The 17,666-nt window shown below is 53.6% G+C and overlaps 2 protein-coding genes across 5 annotated transcripts; both read right to left on the bottom strand.

The window, feature by feature from the left end:
- Positions 1-1,203: 1,203 nt before the first annotated feature.
- Positions 1,204-14,429, bottom strand: LOC141564528 (uncharacterized). Of its 4 annotated transcripts, none has more exons than XM_074307100.1 (3): positions 13,248-14,429; positions 8,804-9,887; positions 1,204-4,087 (listed from the first exon to the last, which is right to left on the bottom strand). In XM_074307100.1, exon 3 carries the CDS (start codon positions 4,028-4,030, stop codon positions 3,056-3,058), a length of 975 nt encoding a protein of 324 aa, XP_074163201.1. In that variant the 5' UTR covers positions 4,031-4,087; positions 8,804-9,887; positions 13,248-14,429; the 3' UTR covers positions 1,204-3,055. The 4 variants fall into 4 exon arrangements, with proteins under 4 accessions (XP_074163201.1, XP_074163199.1, XP_074163202.1 ...); XM_074307098.1 differs by having other exon boundaries at positions 9,534-9,887; XM_074307101.1 differs by lacking the exon at positions 8,804-9,887.
- An 859-nt stretch (positions 14,430-15,288) lies between these two features.
- Positions 15,289-17,616, bottom strand: LOC141564534 (E3 ubiquitin-protein ligase TRIM17-like). Its single transcript, XM_074307110.1, has 3 exons — positions 17,538-17,616; positions 16,932-17,058; positions 15,289-15,899 (listed from the first exon to the last, which is right to left on the bottom strand). The coding sequence occupies exon 3, from the start codon at positions 15,893-15,895 to the stop codon at positions 15,536-15,538; it is 360 nt and encodes a 119-aa protein (XP_074163211.1). The 5' UTR covers positions 15,896-15,899; positions 16,932-17,058; positions 17,538-17,616; the 3' UTR covers positions 15,289-15,535.
- Between the last annotated feature and the right edge of the window lie 50 nt (positions 17,617-17,666).

Below are 17,666 nucleotides of genomic sequence, written 5' to 3'. Positions count from 1 at the left end.
CCCTGGGAATCATAACAGCCCCTCCCTCCCAAGGTCACTGTGAGGATTAAATGAGATCATAGCTGCAAAGTGCTTTGCTGGGGGCTGAGGGCATGTACCTGAGAGGAGGAGGGCCACACCCTGCTGGACAGGCTCAGCCCAAGTCCCGCCATGCTCAAACTAGCCCCTTGCTTCAGTTGCTCCAGCAGAGGGCCTTTGGTGTCCCAGAGCACCCCAGGGTGCAGAGGGCCAGAGCCCCGCTGCTCCCAAGCTTCCCCACTCTTGCTGTGACCTCTCCCCCACACAATGTGGCCACTTGCTGAAGTTAGCCTGAGACCTGGAAGACAGAGGGAGGCAAGGAAGAGAGGGGAGAGGGGAGAGCACAAAGGGGAAGGGGGGAAGAAAGGAGAGGGGAGGAGAACCTGACCTCTCACCCTATTTCCTAGAGGAGGAAGGAGAGAAACATTTCACTCTAGATTGAGGTTCGTGGCCCAGGTGGGCTAAGCATTTATTAAGCACCAACTGTATGCTAGACCCTATGCTTAGTGCAGGAAGTCAAGCTAAGCAGCTGGACTGTCTCTGCAGAACCTCGAGTGGACCTCAGTTTCCTGCTTGAAACAGAAGAGGCCCCAGCCCTGGGGCGCCATGGCTCCTGGATGCCAAGGCTGACTAGTTTGGAGAGGGAGGGGAGGAGGCTGCCCCTGTCCAGGGAGTGGAGGCCATCTTGCAGGTCCCCTTTCAGAAGGGAGAGCCCTGGGAGGAGTCAGCCAGGATGGACAGAGCCCGGCTCCCGTGGCACATGAAGACACAGAAGGAGCTGGCCATGTTTAGGCTGGAGGGGCCAGAGCTGGAGCAGAGAAGGGTTGCCAGAGGCCCCTTTGGCTCCTTGTCGAATGGGCAGGATGCTGGCACGGAGGGCCCCAGCCCTCAGCCCCTTCATCAGGATTGATGAGCTCTGTCCTGCTCAGCTGGAGCCATGGAGGATCGTCAACGCATACAGCCGGCCACCGGTCTGCCGGCCATGGAAGGGGAAGGAATAGTTGGGGGGGGGGGCGACTGCATGGCCGTGGGCCCAGCTCAGAACCAAACAGCAGCATCCCTGAAAAGGAGCCATGCAGTCCCTGCCTCCTCGGAACAGCTTCTGGAGGCCCCCTGACACTCGCCACCCCACCCCAACCCCCATGGAAGGGTTAGGGTTAGATTCCAGGACATTGAGAGACTACTGAGCTCCCGGGCATGAGAGGAAAGGCTGGGGGACGCTCCACAAGGACCCAGCGATGGCGGCAGGCCGAGCAGGGATCTGGAGCTCTGCAAGGTGTCCAGGAAGCCACGGCCTGATGGACCTGGGAAACCGGCCCCTGGTGGAGGACAGAAGTCAAAACAGGAGAAAAGCAGGCCCGAGATGGGGCTCTGGGACTTGGCCAGCTAAGAAGCAAGGAGACAGGAGAGGGGTCAAGAGAAAGGTCACAGTGGTCCAACCCCAAAGCAAGGGGGCAAGAAAAGAGAAATGCAATTAGTGTAAGTGGTCGTCTGGCCGGGGAGGGCACTAGAGAAGGGGCACCCTGGGAGGAAATGCAGGGCAAGCACTGAGAAACAGCAAAAGAAAGGAAGGGGAAGGGACAGCAGGAAGAGAAGGAAGACAGAGAGAAAAGGGGAGAGAGAAGGAAGGAAGGGGAGGGGAGGCACAGCGGGTGGAAGGAGGGAAAAAGGAAAGAGGGAGAGAAGAGAGGAAGAAAGAAGGGAAGAGATGGGGTGAAGGAGTGAAGGGAGAGGAGTGGAGGGAGGGAGAAGTAGAGGAGAGCTTGAGATAGGAACCATGCTGAGCCTCTGTTCTCTCCTGTAGAGAGGGGAGATCTGGGGATGTTTGGGAAAGAGGACCAAGAAGCAGTGGGGAGGAGGCTAGAGGGGAGACTTCATGAAGAGATGGAGGCCTCATTTCTGAGATGTATTGTCAATTTTATAAGAATACAAGTCATTCCCCAATTGATAAATGGTCAGAGGATATGAACAGATAATTTTCAAATGATGAAATTAAAGCCATCTATAGTCATATGAAGAAATGCTCTCAGTCACTATTGATCAGAGAAATGCAAAGTAAGACAACTGAGGTACTATCTCAGATTGGCTAAGATGACAGGAAAAGATGATCATTGTTGGAGGGGATGTGGAAAAACTGGGACACTGATACATCGTTGGGGGAGCTGTGAATGGATCCAACCATTCTGGAGAGCAGTTTGGAACTAGGCCCAAAGGGCTAGCAAACTCTGCATCCCTTTTTGATCCAGCAATCTTTCTACTGGGCTTGTAGCTCAAAGAAATTATAAAAGAAAGAAAAGAAGCAAATGTTTGTAGCAGCTCTTTTTGTGTTGGCAACGAATTGGAAAATGAGTAGATGCCCTTCAGTTAGGGAATGGCTGAATAAGTTGTAGTATATTTTTTGAAATGATGGACAAGCTGATTGTAGAAAAGCTGGAAAGATTTACAGCAACTGATGCTGAGCAAAACAAGCAGAACCAGGAATCCATTGTACACCGGAACAAGATTGTGCATGATCAGCTATGACAGACTTGGTCCTTCTCTGCAGCTCACTGATCCAAGGCAATCCCAATAGATTTTGGATAGAAAGTGCCATCTGCACCCAGAAAGAGACTTATGGAGATTAAATGTAAATAACACATGCTATATTCATTTTCTTTCTTTTTTTTTTTTTCTCTCATGACGGTTCCATATTGTTCTGATTTTTCTCTCCCAACATGATTCATAAAGAAATGTGTATTTAAAAAGTGAATATAGGGGCAGCTAGATAGAACACCAGTCCTGAAGTCAGGAGGATCTCAGTTCAAATCTGGTCTCAAACATTTAATATTTCCTAGCTATGTGACCCTGGGCAAGTCACTTAACCCCAATTGCCTCAGCAAAAGAAAAAATATATATATACATACATACATACATATATATGTATGTATGTATGTATGTATGTATGTATGACCAGAAAAAATAAAATAAAACAAAGAGAGAGAAATAGGGTTCCTGGTGTGACTAGTCTGGGATTTCAGAGACAATGATATCCCTCCAACTATTCCCTAGTGTGAAGCTTGTGATGCTGGATCAGGTCCGAGCTATAGCGAAAGGCTTTCCCACACTGGTGACACCCATAGGGCTTCTCCCCTGTGTGAATCCTCTGGTGCTGGGTCAAATGGGATCTCTGGACGAAGGCTTTGCCACACACACCGCACTGGTAGGGCTTCTCCCCGGTGTGAATCCTCTGGTGCTCGATGAGGTAGGAGCTCACGCCGAAGGCTTTGCCACAGAAACCGCACTGGTAGAGCTTCTCCCCGGTGTGCGTCCTCTGATGCTGAGTGAGGTGGGAGCTCTGGACAAAAGCCTTCCCGCATTGGGGACACTCGTAGGGCTTCTCGCCGCTGTGGCTTCTCCCATGCGTGACGAGGGCCGTCTTCCACATGAAGGCTCTCCCGCACTCTGTGCACTCGTAGGGCTTCTCGCCGGTGTGAACCCTGCGGTGCTGGCTCAGGTCCGAACTGCCCTTGAAGGCCTTCCCGCACTCGGGGCACTCGTAGGGCTTCTCGCCGGTGTGGACCTTGTGGTGCTCGATGAGGGAGGTGCTGCGGCCGAAGGCCCTGCCGCAGTGGCCGCACGGATAGGGCCGCTCCCCGCTGTGCGTCCTCTGGTGCTTGCGGAGGTCCGAGCTCCAGCGGAAGGCTTTCCCACACTCTGGGCACGTGTAAGGCTTCTCTCCCGTGTGCACCCTCTGGTGCAGAGCCAGAGCGGAGTTTTGCAGGAAGGCTTTCCCGCATTCGCCACACTCGTAGGGCTTGTCGCCGGCCCCTGGGACACCCCGGTCCAGGGAGTACGAGCTCGGGCACAAGCTGCTTTCCTCCCCCCGGGGGCTTTTCTGGGGTGAAACAGGCACCTCGGGGGGCCACACTGCAGCCTTGGGGGGCGCCTCTTCCCTGCTCCTCCCCAGTGCTTCCCATCCACCAGCCTCAGCAAACCCAGGGCCCAGGGCCCAGCTCCCCTCCAGTCTCTCCATTGCTGCCCCGGGTCTTCTCGTAGAGCAGGTGCTGGGTCTCAGTCCCAGCCTCCCCGTCTGAAAGAGATCGAAAATGGACATGTCACCGAGGTGGGTGCTGGGGAGGGAGGGACAGCAGCCCCAGGAAGCTCGAGTAATTGGAGCACGGCAGAAAGGGGGGGCTGGGCGGGGCCTGGCCAACCTGGCCACCCAAAGAGGGAGAGGCGGCTGACGGGCTGTGGGGGAGGGGGGGGAGAAAGGTGTGCTTCTCTCCCCAAGGGATTAGGCATCCTGCCTGTGGCGGCCCAGCGGCCACAGAGGTCTCCAAACTGAGGAGGAAGCACCCCCATGCCGGACACTCTGGCCCACCCGGCTACCCACAGAATGAGACGTTCTGCTGTGCCCATTTCCCAGATGAGAAAATTGACTCCCAGGGAGTTCAAGGGCCCAAGGCTAGCAGGAGGCCAAGTGGGTTTGGCAGTCTGTCTTCGACCATCTCCTTCACAGATGGAAGAAGCATGAAAGATTTTGGATGAAAGCCTATGGAGCAGGTTTTCCCAAGGGCCCTGTGGAAGGGTGGGGGAAAGAGGCAAAGGGAGATGGAGAAAGCAAGAATGGAGAGAGTAGGACAGGGGAGTTTTTAATCATTGGTGAATGGAATGACTCTAGGCTTGGCCTCCAGGCCCACTTTGGGAATTATATAGCTCAGGTGAGAGAAAAAAGCTGACTTTTCTCTTCTCTCTCAGACAGACCAAACTAGAAGTGGGATTATCCCTTGGGAGACCAGATCCAGAAGATCACAGGGATCACATGGGCAGCTCTGTGGCTCATAGATCCATCAGGAGCTCATAGGCTCCTAGCTCAAACCAAACCTGGGTAGGAAACTGCTGAGCCCTGGATCAGACCTTCTTGTGAGCACTGAAAGCTTGCAGGTCTCCAATCTGAGCTGTCTCTGACATCTTGGAATAAGATGATACTCAGAACCCCCAAGAAATCAGCAGCAAGATCAGTCCAGCCATTCGCTCTGAAAGTGTGTGGAGCCCAGTCCTAAAATCACACACAAAAAGAGAACCTCACCCCCTCCAACAATAACAACAAAAAGGTATTATGGAGGTAGGGAAACTCAACACACAAACCCAGAAAAGAATGATTCCTAAACTTCTACAAGTAAGCCTCAAAAAAAAAAAAAAAAAAAAAAAAAAAAAAAAACAGCTCAGGCATAAACTCAATTGGAATTCTCTGAAAAGATAAAGAATTTGTAGATATGGACCCACACTTAACACCATATACCAAGATAAAATCAAAACGGGTCCATGACTTAGGCATAAAGAATGAGATCATAAATAGATTAGAGGAACAGAGCATAGTCTACCTCTCAGACCTGTGGAGGAGGAAGGAATTTATGATCAAAGGAGAACTAGAGATCATTATTGATCACAAAATAGAAAAATTTGATTACATCAAATTAAAAAGCTTTTGTACAAACAAAACTCATGCAAACAAGATTAGAAGGGAAGTAACAAATTGGGAAAATATTTTTACAGTTAAAGGTTCTGATAAAGACCTCATTTCCAAAATATGTAGAGAACTGGCCCTAATTTATAAGAAATCAAACCATTCTCCAATTGATAAATGGTCAAAGGATATGAACAGACAATTTTCAGATGATGAAATTGAAACTATATCCACTCATATGAAAGTGTTCCAAATCACTACTGATCAGAAAAATGCAAATTAAGACAAATCTGAGATACCACTACACACCTATCAGATTGGCTAAGACAGGAAAAGATAATGATGAATGTTCAAGGGGATGTGGGAAAACTGGGATGCTGATGCATTGTTGGTGGAGTTGTGAAAGAATCCAGCCATTCTGGAGAGCAATTTGGAACTATGCCCCAAAAGTTATCAAATTGTGCATGCCCTTTGATCCAGCAGTGCTACTACTGGGCTTATATCCCAAAGAAATACTAAAGAAGGGAAAGGGACCTGCATGTACCAAAATGTTTGTGGCAGCCCTTTTTGTAGTGGCTAGAAACTGGAAAATGAATGGATGCCCATCAATTGGAGAATGGCTGGGTAAATTATGTTGTATGAATGTTATGGAATATTATTGCTCTGTAAGAAATGACCAGCAGAAGGAATACAGAGAGGCCTGGAGAGACTTACATGATCTAATGCTGAGTGAAAAGAGCAGAACCAGGAGATCATTATACACTTCAACAACGATATTGTATGAAGATATATTCTAACTGAAGTGGATATCTTCAACATAGAGAAGATCCAATTCAGTTCCAGTTGATCAATGATGGACAGAAACAGCTACACCCAGAGAAGGAACACTGGGAAAGGAGTGTAAAATGTTTGCACTATTGTCTTTCTACCCAGGTTACTTATATCTTCGGAATCCAATTCTTACCATGCAACAAGAAATTTGGTTTTACACACATATGTTGTATCTAGATTATACTGTAACACATTTAATATATATGGGATTGTCTGTCATCTAGGGGAGGGAGTAAAGGGAGGGAGAGGAAACTTTGGAAAAGTGAATACAAGAGATAATGTAAAAAAAAAATTACCCATGCATATGTACTGTCAAAAAAATTATAATTATACAATTAATAAAAAGATAAAGAATTTGTTTTTAAGGAATTTTTTTTATAAATGAGAGTGCAAGAGGAAAAAAAGGAAAGAAACAAAAGCTATGAAAGAAAGAACTAAAAAGGAAACCAACTGTTCCTTTCTAGTTCTTTCATAGCTTTTGTTTCTTTAAGTACAACACCTTAATCACAGAACAAATTCCCTGAAGATTAGAATGGACCAAATAGAAGACAATGACTCTATGACAAGAACCACTAAAGCAAAAGAAAGGTTCTGGGAAAATAGAAGAAAATAGAATGTATTACAAAGAAAAACATGGAGATTAATTTAAGAGATTGGGGGGAAAGTCATTGAAGAAAACGTGGACTATGTGAAAATTGATGAATAATTTAAAAAATGAGTCCAGGCAGCATATTTTAAGAAATCACAAAACTGCCCAGATCTCTTGGAATCAGAGAAATAGATATTAAAAAAAAAAAAAAAAACAGCCCCTTACTGAAAAGAAGCCCACAAATGAAATGTCCCAAGAATATCATAGCCAAAATTTAGAACTCTCAGGTCAAAGGACAAATTATTGCTAGCAGGCAGAAAGAATTCAAATATGAAGGCCCCAGTGCAGATCACACCTGATTTATCCGCCATTACTATAAAGAAATGGAGAGTTTGAAATTTCGAACTTCAGAAGGCAAAATGTCTAGGTTTATAACCAAAAGGTTTGCCCAGCAAAATGATGTGTAATCCTCCAGGGGGAAAAGTGGCTCTTTGATGTAATAGACTTCTAAACATTCCTGAGAAGACCAAGGAAATATAAAATGTTGAAATGCCAACAAGGAGGCAAGAGAAACAGAAAAAGGCAAAAATAAGAAGAGACCAAGCTGTTTGCATTCTGATGGAGAGAAATGAGCTGTGGGTTCCCTTAGAACTCTCACATCATAGAGCATCACAGAGGGAGAAGTAGACACAAGGCTCAGATTTTTTTTTTCTATCTTATAAAAGAGGAGGGAGAGGAAGGATGGGGGAAATCCTCTCATCCTTAGGGTATCCACATCTGCACAAACACGGGGGAGGGTGGGGAGAGTGGGCAAGATGCTCAAAGGGAGAACTTGCTCAGTTGGTACAGAAACACATTCACTTGTGAAGGAATATTAGGGCGGGAGATTTCAGAGAAGCCTTCACAGAGGGAATCATCTGCGGACTGACAACAAAACCTTGGAAAGTCTTAACTCTGAGCAGCCTTGGGACTTAGCTTGGTGCACAGGGAAGGCTTGGTCAGTTTTTATTTGACATGATCAATGTGGAAATAGTTCCTGCTATACATGGTTAAAACAGGACTTGGTTATTTTATCTCAATGGGAAGAATCTGTCTTACTGACAGATAGAGCCTTTCTCCACTGTGCATTCTCTGATGTCTAATGGGGTGGGGGGAGCTCCACCTGAACGTTTTTGCCACATTTACTGCATTTGTAGGGTTTCTCTCCAGTGAGAATTCTCTCGTGTTTCCTCAAGTCTGAGGTCCCCCTGAAAGCGTTCCCACAAGTCTGCATAAATTTTGCATCTTGGAGTCTTCATTTGTTTCTTTCTGCATTTCCACCATCTGATCCCTTGGAAGCCCTCCCCTTGGGGTGCACCACATGCACTGAACTGGATCTGTTTTATCTGCCTAATCATGACAGCCTTGTGGGACACAAACACATTTCTCTAGGGCTGTCTGTGTCTTTTCTGTATCTTTTCCATACCCTTGAATTCAGTTCTTCTATCTGCCTCCATCCTCTAGTATGAGTGCCTGGCCCTTCCCTCTGGATGGCAGCACTCCTGTTTAAACAGGGCCAGGCTCCAGAAAAGATCTGAATTGTCAATGTCTTGGTCCTAGGGAGCTTAGCATCCTCACCCAGAACAGAGACCTCTGCTCAGCCACACAAGCATCATCCTAACCGACGGTGAGCTGCTGAGGGCAGGGCCCAGGTCTGAGTTCCTCCTCCAGACTTTCCCACATTCTCTGACCCTCAACCCAGGGTGAATTCTTTGGTGCAAAATAATACTTGCCTAGCTGGAGGACATGTGAGGCTAGTGTAGGGGCTCCCTCTCCTCCTGTGTGGGACAACCTGGCTTGGGACACCAAGCCCAACTCCCCTGAAGGAGGATTCCTGCACCTCAGCCACCATGCTAAGCCTTTTACAAATATCATCTCACTTGATCTACACAAGAGCAAGGACACCTTCATATCTCAGCTACTCTCTGGGTTGAAGTGGTGGCGAATCAGGTAGAAACATGACTTTCCCACAGACACTGCACTCGTAGAGCTTCTCCCCAGTGTGAGTCCTCTGGTGCTGAGTGAGGTAGGAGCTCTGGACAAATGCCTTCCCACACTGGGGATACTCATAAGGCTTCTCCCCTCTGTGACTTTTCTGATGTATGATGAGGGCCACATGAAGGCTCTCCCACATTTGTCACATTCATAAGGCTTCTCCCCAGTGTGAACCCTGCGATGTTGGCTCAGGTCTGAGCTGCGGTTGAAGGCCTTCCCACACTCGGGGCACTCGTAGGGCTTCTCGCCAGAGTGGACCTTGTGATGCTTGCTAAGGGAGGAGCTGCGGCCAAAGGCTTTGCTGCACTGATAGAGCCTTTCTCCACTGTGCATTCTCTGATGTCTGATGGGGTGGGGGGAGCTCCACCTGAACGTTTTTGCCACATTTGCTGCATTTGTAGGGTTTCTCTCCAGTGAGAATTCTCTCGTGTTTCCTCAAGTCTGAGCTCCCCCTGAAAGCTTTCCCACATTCTGCATGAATAGGACTTCTCTCCAGTGAGTCCTCTGGTGCACTATAAGAGCTGAATTTTGAATGAAAACTTTCCCACAATGACCACATTCACAGGGATTCTCTGTGGTGTGAACTCTCTGGTGGGCAATGAGAATCGAGGGTACCTTGAAGTCTTTTCCACAGTCCTCACATTTATGGGCATTTTTCTTCCTTGCACGTTGGATTGGATGTGAACTCGATGTGGAGTTCTCCTCACCTGGGGCCATGGTCTAGGGCTTGTCTCCCACAGGCCCCCTCTCCTGGGTGACAGGACTTGAGCTTCTCCCCAGTTCCTCCCTTGCACCACCTCTCTCTCCAGCTCGGGTGTCCTGGCAGGAGCTGGACACGAGTTGCCCTTAGTGTCCCAGTGGAGTGCTGTCCCTGTAGGCTTTTTCAAGTATAAGGTCTTGGGGAACATCCCCTCTGAGCCTTTGAGTCTTTAGAAATGGTCTGCGGTTGGGTTGTCTCGATGGGACAGTCTGAAAGACATAAAAACCGCACATGTTCCCTGGGCTGGTAGTAATGAAGGAAAAGCACATGACAATGCAGGCAGGCATCCCACACAATGGCAGCAGAGGTGGCCCCGATGGGAGAGAGCCCAAGGAGGGCAGCTGGGGGAGCCACTGACCAGGCACTGAACAGAGAAAGAAGAGGAAGGCGGCAGCCAGAGGTGAGGCTGGCCATGTCCCATCCCTGGCCCTTCCTCTATCTCATCCTCCTGTCCCGGGGTGGGGTCACTACGTCCCCACTCTCCCCACCCTGCCTTTTCCCATTGAAGGACAAAACCCACAATTCTTCTGGTTTCTATTGATATTGCCAGATTTAGCACAGTGCCCTGCACATAGTCAACATGCTGACTTCCCTAATTCCAGCACCTCGGGCAGGTACCACAAGGTCTGCTAAGAACTACTCTGGACCAGAGGCTCCAGCATCTGGTGTTAGCCAGTATTAACTACAGGGGAATATCACTAAGGCACAGCCCCAGTGCTGGATAGCATTAACTCCAGGGGGACACCACTAGGGGGCAGACCTGGTGCTAGGCAGCATTAACTCCACGGGGACACCACTAGGGGGCAGACCTGGTGCTGGGCATTATTAACCCCAGGGGGACACCACTAGGGGGCAGACCTGATGCTAGCATTAATAACTCTAGGTGGAGACTACTAGAAGGCAGACGTGGTGCTGGGAGGCATTAACTCCACGGGAACACCATTGGGGGGCAGATCTGATGCGGGGGATCATTAATTCCAGAGGGACACTGGGGACAGACCTGATGTTTGGCAGCATTAACTACAGAATGACACCCCTCGGATGCAGACTTGATGCAAGGTGCAGAAAGACACCAGTAGGGGGGGCAGACCGGATGCTAGGCAGCATTAACTCCACGGGGACACCACTAGGGGGCAGACCTGGTGCTGGGCATTGATAACTCCAGGACCAGGGCAGACCTAATCTTGGGAGGCCCCAGGGTTACTCCTAAAGACCCACATCCCTTACCCGGAATCCTGTTCCCACTGCTCCAGTCCCCCGGAGGAAGGTGACAGGGCAGCCTCACCACCACGGGCCCAAAGCCGGCTCAGACCCGCCCCATCCCCACTGTTGGGTCCGAAGGCCCACCGGCTGACAATTACCCATTCTCTCCTAGTCCTGACCCACAGGGACCTCAGGAGGAGGCATCTGTCCCGAGGGTCTCAGGGCTCTTTCCCACTGGCCCCTCCTGGGGAATCTGGGGGTCCTAATAATGGGGGCAGAGGAAGTGGGAGCGCCCTGCCCCCGTGTTGGGTGGGCCAAGCTCGGACAGCGGGTGAAAGTCTTCGAGGCACCAGGGGAGAGCTGGTCTTTCTTCCCCACAAGGTGCTCCCCTGGATCCTTTGGGGGACTTGGGGTCAGGCTCTGCCTTGGCCGACCAGGTGCGCTCAGCAGCCCCGGGCTCGGTAGCGTGGGGTGCCCGGCCCGCTTTGGCCATCTTCTAGTGATCTTCGAGGCACCTCGTGGAGCTGTCAGGAAGGCCCGAGTCTAAACGTGGCCTCAGATACTCACTGTGGAGCCCTGAGTAAGACACTGCCTCTGTTTCCACAAGTGTAACATGGAGGTCAGAACAGCCTTTCGCCAGGATCAGAGAGATCTGCAGAGCCTCACAGATCCTAGTCCCAGGAGGCGCTACATAAATGCTAATTCCTTACAAAGGACTTTGAGTAGGTGGGAAATCTGGGGTACTCACCCTGTGAGCATTATTATGCACCTACTGTATCCCTCCTCCAAGCAGCCCATCCCAAACTGCCAGCAGGCCACACTCCCAGACCCCCCAACCCAATTGAGATGGCTCCATTCAGTTCACTCCCAGCAGGCTCTTCAGGTTCACCACTGGTTTCCCAGCCCCTTCTCTGGCACTCTCTCCCAGTCGTGTCCCACAATGCTCCTGGGGTCCTGGACCCTCCCAATGAAACCTTCCCCACCCCTTCCCCCAGAGCAAATGCACACATGTCACACTCCCCCCAGCAAAGGCACTGGGGGCTCCTGGAACCCTCAGTCCAAGCTCCTCCAGGCTCCAGGGAACCTTTCCTGACGCCTCCTGGAGGTGCCCAATGGGGGTGTGGCCGAGCAGGGGGAAGCAGGCAGAAGCAGGCAGATAACCCAGTTCCCGTCTAGCCCCCCACGCTTTGCACCCTGGCCCCCCTGGCCTCCAGCCTGAAACGCCCTCCTCCTTCCCCTCCCTCCCCCAACCACGGAGCATCCCATCTAGTCACACTATTCAAAGCCCTACCTATACCAGTAGCATAGGGCCCCCAGCACACCACAGATGCTGAATGAATGCTTGGGCCCCCCAAGAAGGACCCTCCAGCCCTGGAGCCCTTCAGGAACCTGAAGACACAGACACAGCCCATGGATTGTGGAGAGACAGAGGATGACAGGAGGGGGAACTGGGAGGAGCCACTAGAACAGCATTAAGCATTTAGGAAACACTGGCTGTATGCAGTCTCCCGGGGACGGACCTCCCCAGGCCCCCAAAGGGGCTTCAAAGACTCAGAACATTGCGCCAAAGACAAGGGAGGAAACATACTGTTAGGCCAGCAGGTCGAAGAGGATCGAGGGGTCCGAGTGCTTGCCACCGGCTCCGGGTAGGGGGCAGGGGGTGTGGGAGGAGGCGTGGCACCCAGGCCTAAAGACAAAGAGGGAGCTTGAGAGGCCCAGATATGAACCACCAGGGGGAGGAAAGAGCTCCCCTAGTCTCCCCATACTGGAGGAAGAAGCCTGGGGAGAAGGGAGAAGGGATGGCTTCAGCCAGGCTTTGGGGACCTCCTACACTCCACAAGCAGGGGCTCCCCTGGGCCCAGAAGCCCTAAGTTCAAATCCAGAGTCAGAGGCACACTAGGTGTGTGCCTGCCTCAGTTTCCACATCTGTAAAATGGGGATCAAAATTGCCCTTCCATCCCAGAGACGTGGGGGAATAGAATTCAAGCAGTCGGCACAGTGCTCGGCACATAGTAGGTGCTTCACAATGGCATGTTCCCTCCCTTTCTTCTGCCTCTCTGCAGGGAATGGCACCGGGCAGTCCCGGCTTCCAGGTGCTCCCGGTCTAACCAGGAGCTAAGAGATAGAGAACAAGCATCTATGAGGCCCCTACTATGTGCAGGCACCGGCTTTGGGGGGACGAAAGACTAAGAGGAGGGTTTTGCGGCTGGGGGAAGGAGATGGGGAGGGGGCTACAGGCACCCGGCACTCCGTTTCTCAGCAGACGGGGGCAGGGGGGGGCCGCCGGGACGCTAGTAAGGTGACCCCCAAGCCCTCATTTTCCACCTCCCACGGCCATCCGCCCCGCGGTGCGGGGCAGGACTCACCCCCTGCCAGCCCCGAGCTGGACAAAGCGGACAGCGCCAGACTCCCAACGCACTGCGCCTGCGTGCAGGAGGCTCGGACTACGACTCCCAAGATTCCTCGGACCCGCTCTTACGCACAAGAGGCCGCTTGACCCTCCCCCACTATCTTACTGAGTGACATCACTTTCCGGGTGACTCTGAGGCCTGCTGGGAAATGGAGTCCTGCCAGAGGATGGCCGGCGCGGATGAGGCAGTGTGGAGTGGGCGGGCTGCAGGCTCTGGTCTCCATAGTAACCGGGGCGATGCAGGGCGTGGACAGTGGCCAGCGAGGCCCCTCATCTCCCCAGTGGACTGACCCAGGACATAGGAGCCCCTTTCTTTCCTACCCAGGCCCCACCCCCACTCTAGGCCTGATTAAGCACCTACTGCATGCTCTGCTCCCAGCCTTCTGTGCATCCCCTCCCCTCCTTGGATAAGGCAGAGCCCCGACTTGTGGTTCCATTAATTTCTCTCCTACCCTTAGTGATCATTTGGGTGAGTTATGGCCTAAACATGTGGGGAAAGCCACCCCCCAGCTCCCGCTTGCGTTCAGTCCCTGCCTGGGCCCTAGCGCCCCTTCCATCCCTGCTGACTCTGGTCCCAGGATGGCGTGTCTCCGCTCCCTTCCTAATCCCCCATTCCATCCCATGTGCCTCCTCCGGTGACCTCGGAGGGCCACATGCACCGGCCTTTGCTCAGGCCCCCGCTTACAGCCCGGGGCGCTCCTCTCTCCGGGCTTGGGGACCCCCGTCCCACTCCCCACTCCTCGGTCTTCCCGGCTGGACTTGCCTCCAGATCATCATCCCCTCCGCTCCTCCTCCTGGCGCCCCCCACTGTCTCGGGACTCCCCCTCGTGTCCCTAAAGTCCTCCAGGAAGGTGGGCTCCCAAAGACCCGCTCCAGGATCGGTGGCGGCCGGCTCTGGCCATGGGTGGGGGCAGGGCACCGGTATGGAGGGAGGGCAGACACCACGAGGACGGAGAGCTCCGCAAAGACCCGCGGAGTAAGAAGGGGGCTGATTTGGGGGAGCATGCCTACACGGGGGCTGCGGGGGCTGGGCCCTGCCTCCTCCAAGAGCCTCACCAAGGGGATTCTGACATTCGGACCCTGCTCCAGGCAAGGGTCCGGCTCCTACCCACAATCCCAGCAATATGGCCCAAAGGATCACGGCCACTGTGACCTCAGGTCTGAGTCCCAGATCCCCTCAACCCCCACCCCCAGCCCCTGCCACTCCCGGCTCAGGGCCAGCCTAAGTGGGGAGAGGAGTGCCCCGGTCAGCCCCCCCTCCCACACTCGGCTACTAGAGCTGACCCCAGAGGATGCCGGACAGATACAGCCTCTCCCGCCCCCTCCCCCAACGCGGGCGTCCCCCTAGGAGGAGTGCTCCCGGAGACCCCCGCCAAGGCCCGTCGGAGGCACAGCAGCGCCACCTCCCTCCTCTGCGTGTCGAAGAATAAGGGCAGGGAGGGCGGGCTCCTTCCTGGGCAAAGGATCAGAGGTTTCGGAAGGAAGATTGCGCGCCTGGGAAGGGGAACGAGAGAGTAGGGGGAGTGGGGCTGGGGCTCCCACGCTGACCCCATCCGCGGGGAGCGTCTCAGGTACGGCCGGGGGAAATAACGTCACGGGGGCGGGCCTACGAAGAAGCTCCTCCCTTCACCCCCACCATATTCCACTCGCTCCAGCCCGGCCGAACGCAGCAGCGCATCCCGCTCCGAACTACATCTCCCAGCAGGCAAAGGAGCACCGAGCGCAGGCGCAAAAGTACGCCAAAGAGCCGCCCCTAGCCTCTTTTTCCATCTCTCACCTCCCTCGCCCCTCCCACCGAGACTTAGGCCTCGGTGCAGGGTTCTTGGCCGCTAGGGGCCGCTCCAGAGCGCGGAGCTACTGGAGAGGCAGGAAAACGGGAGCTCAAATGCGGCCTCAGTTTTCTCTTTGTAAAATGGGGATCCCGACAGCACCTTCCTAAGGTGGTTGTGAGGATCAGAGAGAGAAGAACTCAGCGCTGGGCCAGCCGGCTAAGGCAGTATACAAATGGTGCTGTTATTTATTATTGCACATCCATCCATCCAGGCCCAGGCCACTTTGCACTTTGCCTCCAGGGCACCTGGCTCGGCCCCCACAGCAGGCCACTCTTTGGGAGGACAGGGAGCAAATACAGGAACATGCCAAAGGCGCGGAGGCTGATCGAGGCACAGTGGGGGCCAATGCAGCGCCTCTCCCACGCCCCAGCACCGGCGATGGGCAAAGGCTGGGAGGCTGTCCCACGCTCACTCACTCGAGGCTCTGGGACCGGAATGGGATCAGCGTGTGCCTCCGGTGCTCCTCGGAGTATTTGCACACTATGCACGCGTGCTCCCAGTCGTGCCAGCAGAAGAACAATAAGGGCTCCATGTGCAGGGCGCAGTGGTTCGGGGGAAACCTCACGGGCGGCTGGGGCTGCATGCGCAGCAGCAGGGACAGCACGTTCTTCAGGCGCAGGTTGGTCGGCAGCTCCTTGGAGGCCTTCCCAGGGAAGCAGACCCGGCACCAGGTGCGGCCGCAGGGGCTCGTGACCGGGTCCAGCAAGACGAGCTTGCAGATCGGACACAAGAGCTCCTTCTTCAAGGCCCGGATCACCAGAGCCATGTCCATGGTCCTGTGGGAAATGAAGAGACCGGGTAGGGCTTGTCGGCCCACCACTGGCAGGCGGGACCCCAGAGGGACGGGGGAAGGGGAGCTCTGGGAGAGTCGTGTCTTGGACCGGAGCGGCTGAGGTCAGAGCAGGGAGCCCCAGCTAGTGCACTGGGGCAGACCCAAGCCAGCCAGACTCCAGCCCTGCCTAACCCTAAAGTGGCCACTTTGCACTTTGCCTCCAGGGCACCTGGCTCGGCCCCCACAGCGAACTCTCCCCCTAGAAGAGGGGTCCCCAGCCAAGATAGACCTGTCGCTGGCCTGACTGCTCCCCTCTCCACCACTCTAACCCTACCCCTGACACCTTTGCACAGCTCATCCAAATCCAGTTCACCGGAGAGAAACGGGAAGACTAGTGGGAGGGGGGAGCTCCGGGAATCCAGGGGAGGCGCTGTTGTGAAGGTGGAAGGAGCCAGCGTGGCAGCACAGTAGAAGGGAAGAGCTGGTATTAGACCAAGTTTGAGCTCAGGGATGGATGGGCAGAAGGAAGGAGGGACAGAAAGATGGGAGGAAGGGCGATTGCATGGATGGACGGAAGGATGGATGGATCGAAGGATGGGCAGATGGGTGAATGAATGGATCAGAGGAAGGATGGATGAGGAAAAGCTGGGTGGATAGATGGAAGGATGGAGGACAGGATGGGTGACAGGATCAATGAATCGATAAATGGATGGCTGCATGAAAAGGATGGAGGGAAGGTTGGATGGACAGAAGGGCTGTGATGGTCTCTCTGGTGACCTCCAACAGCTTTTCAGACCTCTGCATGTCTGGTAGACATCGTACCCTCAGTGTCCAAGAGAACTTCTTTTTCCCCCAAGCCCTCCCCACTCCTCTACCTTCCCGATTACTCTAGAAGGTACCACCATGCTACATCCTCCGGATTTTTCGGACTCCCAACCTCTTAACAACTTCCAGTGACTCTATTGTCTCAAGATCAAGTGCAAGGCCCTGTGCTTGGCGTTCAAAGCCCTTCCTGGGCAGCCCCCACCAGCCTTACCTGCCCAGGGAAACACTGGTGTCTGGGGTCTGCTCTGGAATCCTCTCCGCGGCGTCCCTCAGGCCCGGCTTTTCTAGCTTCCGGGAAACCCCAACCTCAGCCTCACCTCTTTCGCCGGGGCCCAGCCCTAGGAGAGGCTCCAGTTAATCCCATCCCACTAAGGCCATTTGCGCGGAAGAATTAGTATTTTTATCTCTCCCATTAGAGCTCAAGCACCTGGAGGCCAGGGCGTGCATTCCCAATTCCTTCTTGTACCAGTGCTTAGCTCAACTTCATGGCACACAGTAAGTGCCTAATAAATGCTGGCTGACTTAGGATCGCGCCAGTCACCTAACCTCAGAGCTTTAGACCAAGGGGTGGAAAGAGCCCTAGAGACTGGGTCCTTGCCTAAGCCCTGGACAAGCCCTTCCCGGATCTGGGCCTTGCGCATGAAATGCTTGCAAGAGTCTGGGCCCTCCCAGCCCCCCCTTCTCACCCCCCCCACCCCCCCACCGGCCCCAGGTAGAGGGGCGGGCTCCGGCTCCCGCGGGCCCAAGTTCTACTGGTCTTGCCCAGGCAGGGCCCCGGGCCCGGGGCAGGCACCCAGCCACTATGCGGCGGACTCACCTGGACAGGAAGCCTGGAAGACTACAGGGAAGAGGCGCCGGTCTGAACTGGGGCGCGGGTCCGCCCCCACCCTCACCAGCTCTGCTCCCCGCCCCGCCCCACCCCGCCGCGTCCCCCAGGCTAGGGCAG

Source organism: Sminthopsis crassicaudata, chromosome 3 (assembly GCF_048593235.1).
Source record: "Sminthopsis crassicaudata isolate SCR6 chromosome 3, ASM4859323v1, whole genome shotgun sequence".
Taxonomy (NCBI): Eukaryota; Metazoa; Chordata; class Mammalia; order Dasyuromorphia; family Dasyuridae; genus Sminthopsis; species Sminthopsis crassicaudata.
Note: the sequence above shows the minus strand (reverse complement) of the source record. Positions and strands in the feature narration are given on the sequence as shown.

Bases quoted from the DNA above. Each gene is read 5' to 3' on its own strand.
- LOC141564528 (XM_074307098.1), bottom strand. From the start codon at position 9,635: ATGGCCCCAGGTGAGGAGAACTCCACATCGAGTTCACATCCAATCCAA. The intron at 4,088-9,533 runs GTACCCTCGATT...GATCTCTTTCAG, and splicing joins ACTGTGGAAAAGACTTCAAG to ACGGGGAGGCTGGGACTGAG.
- LOC141564534 (XM_074307110.1), bottom strand. From the start codon at position 15,895: ATGGACATGGCTCTGGTGATCCGGGCCTTGAAGAAGGAGCTCTTGTGT.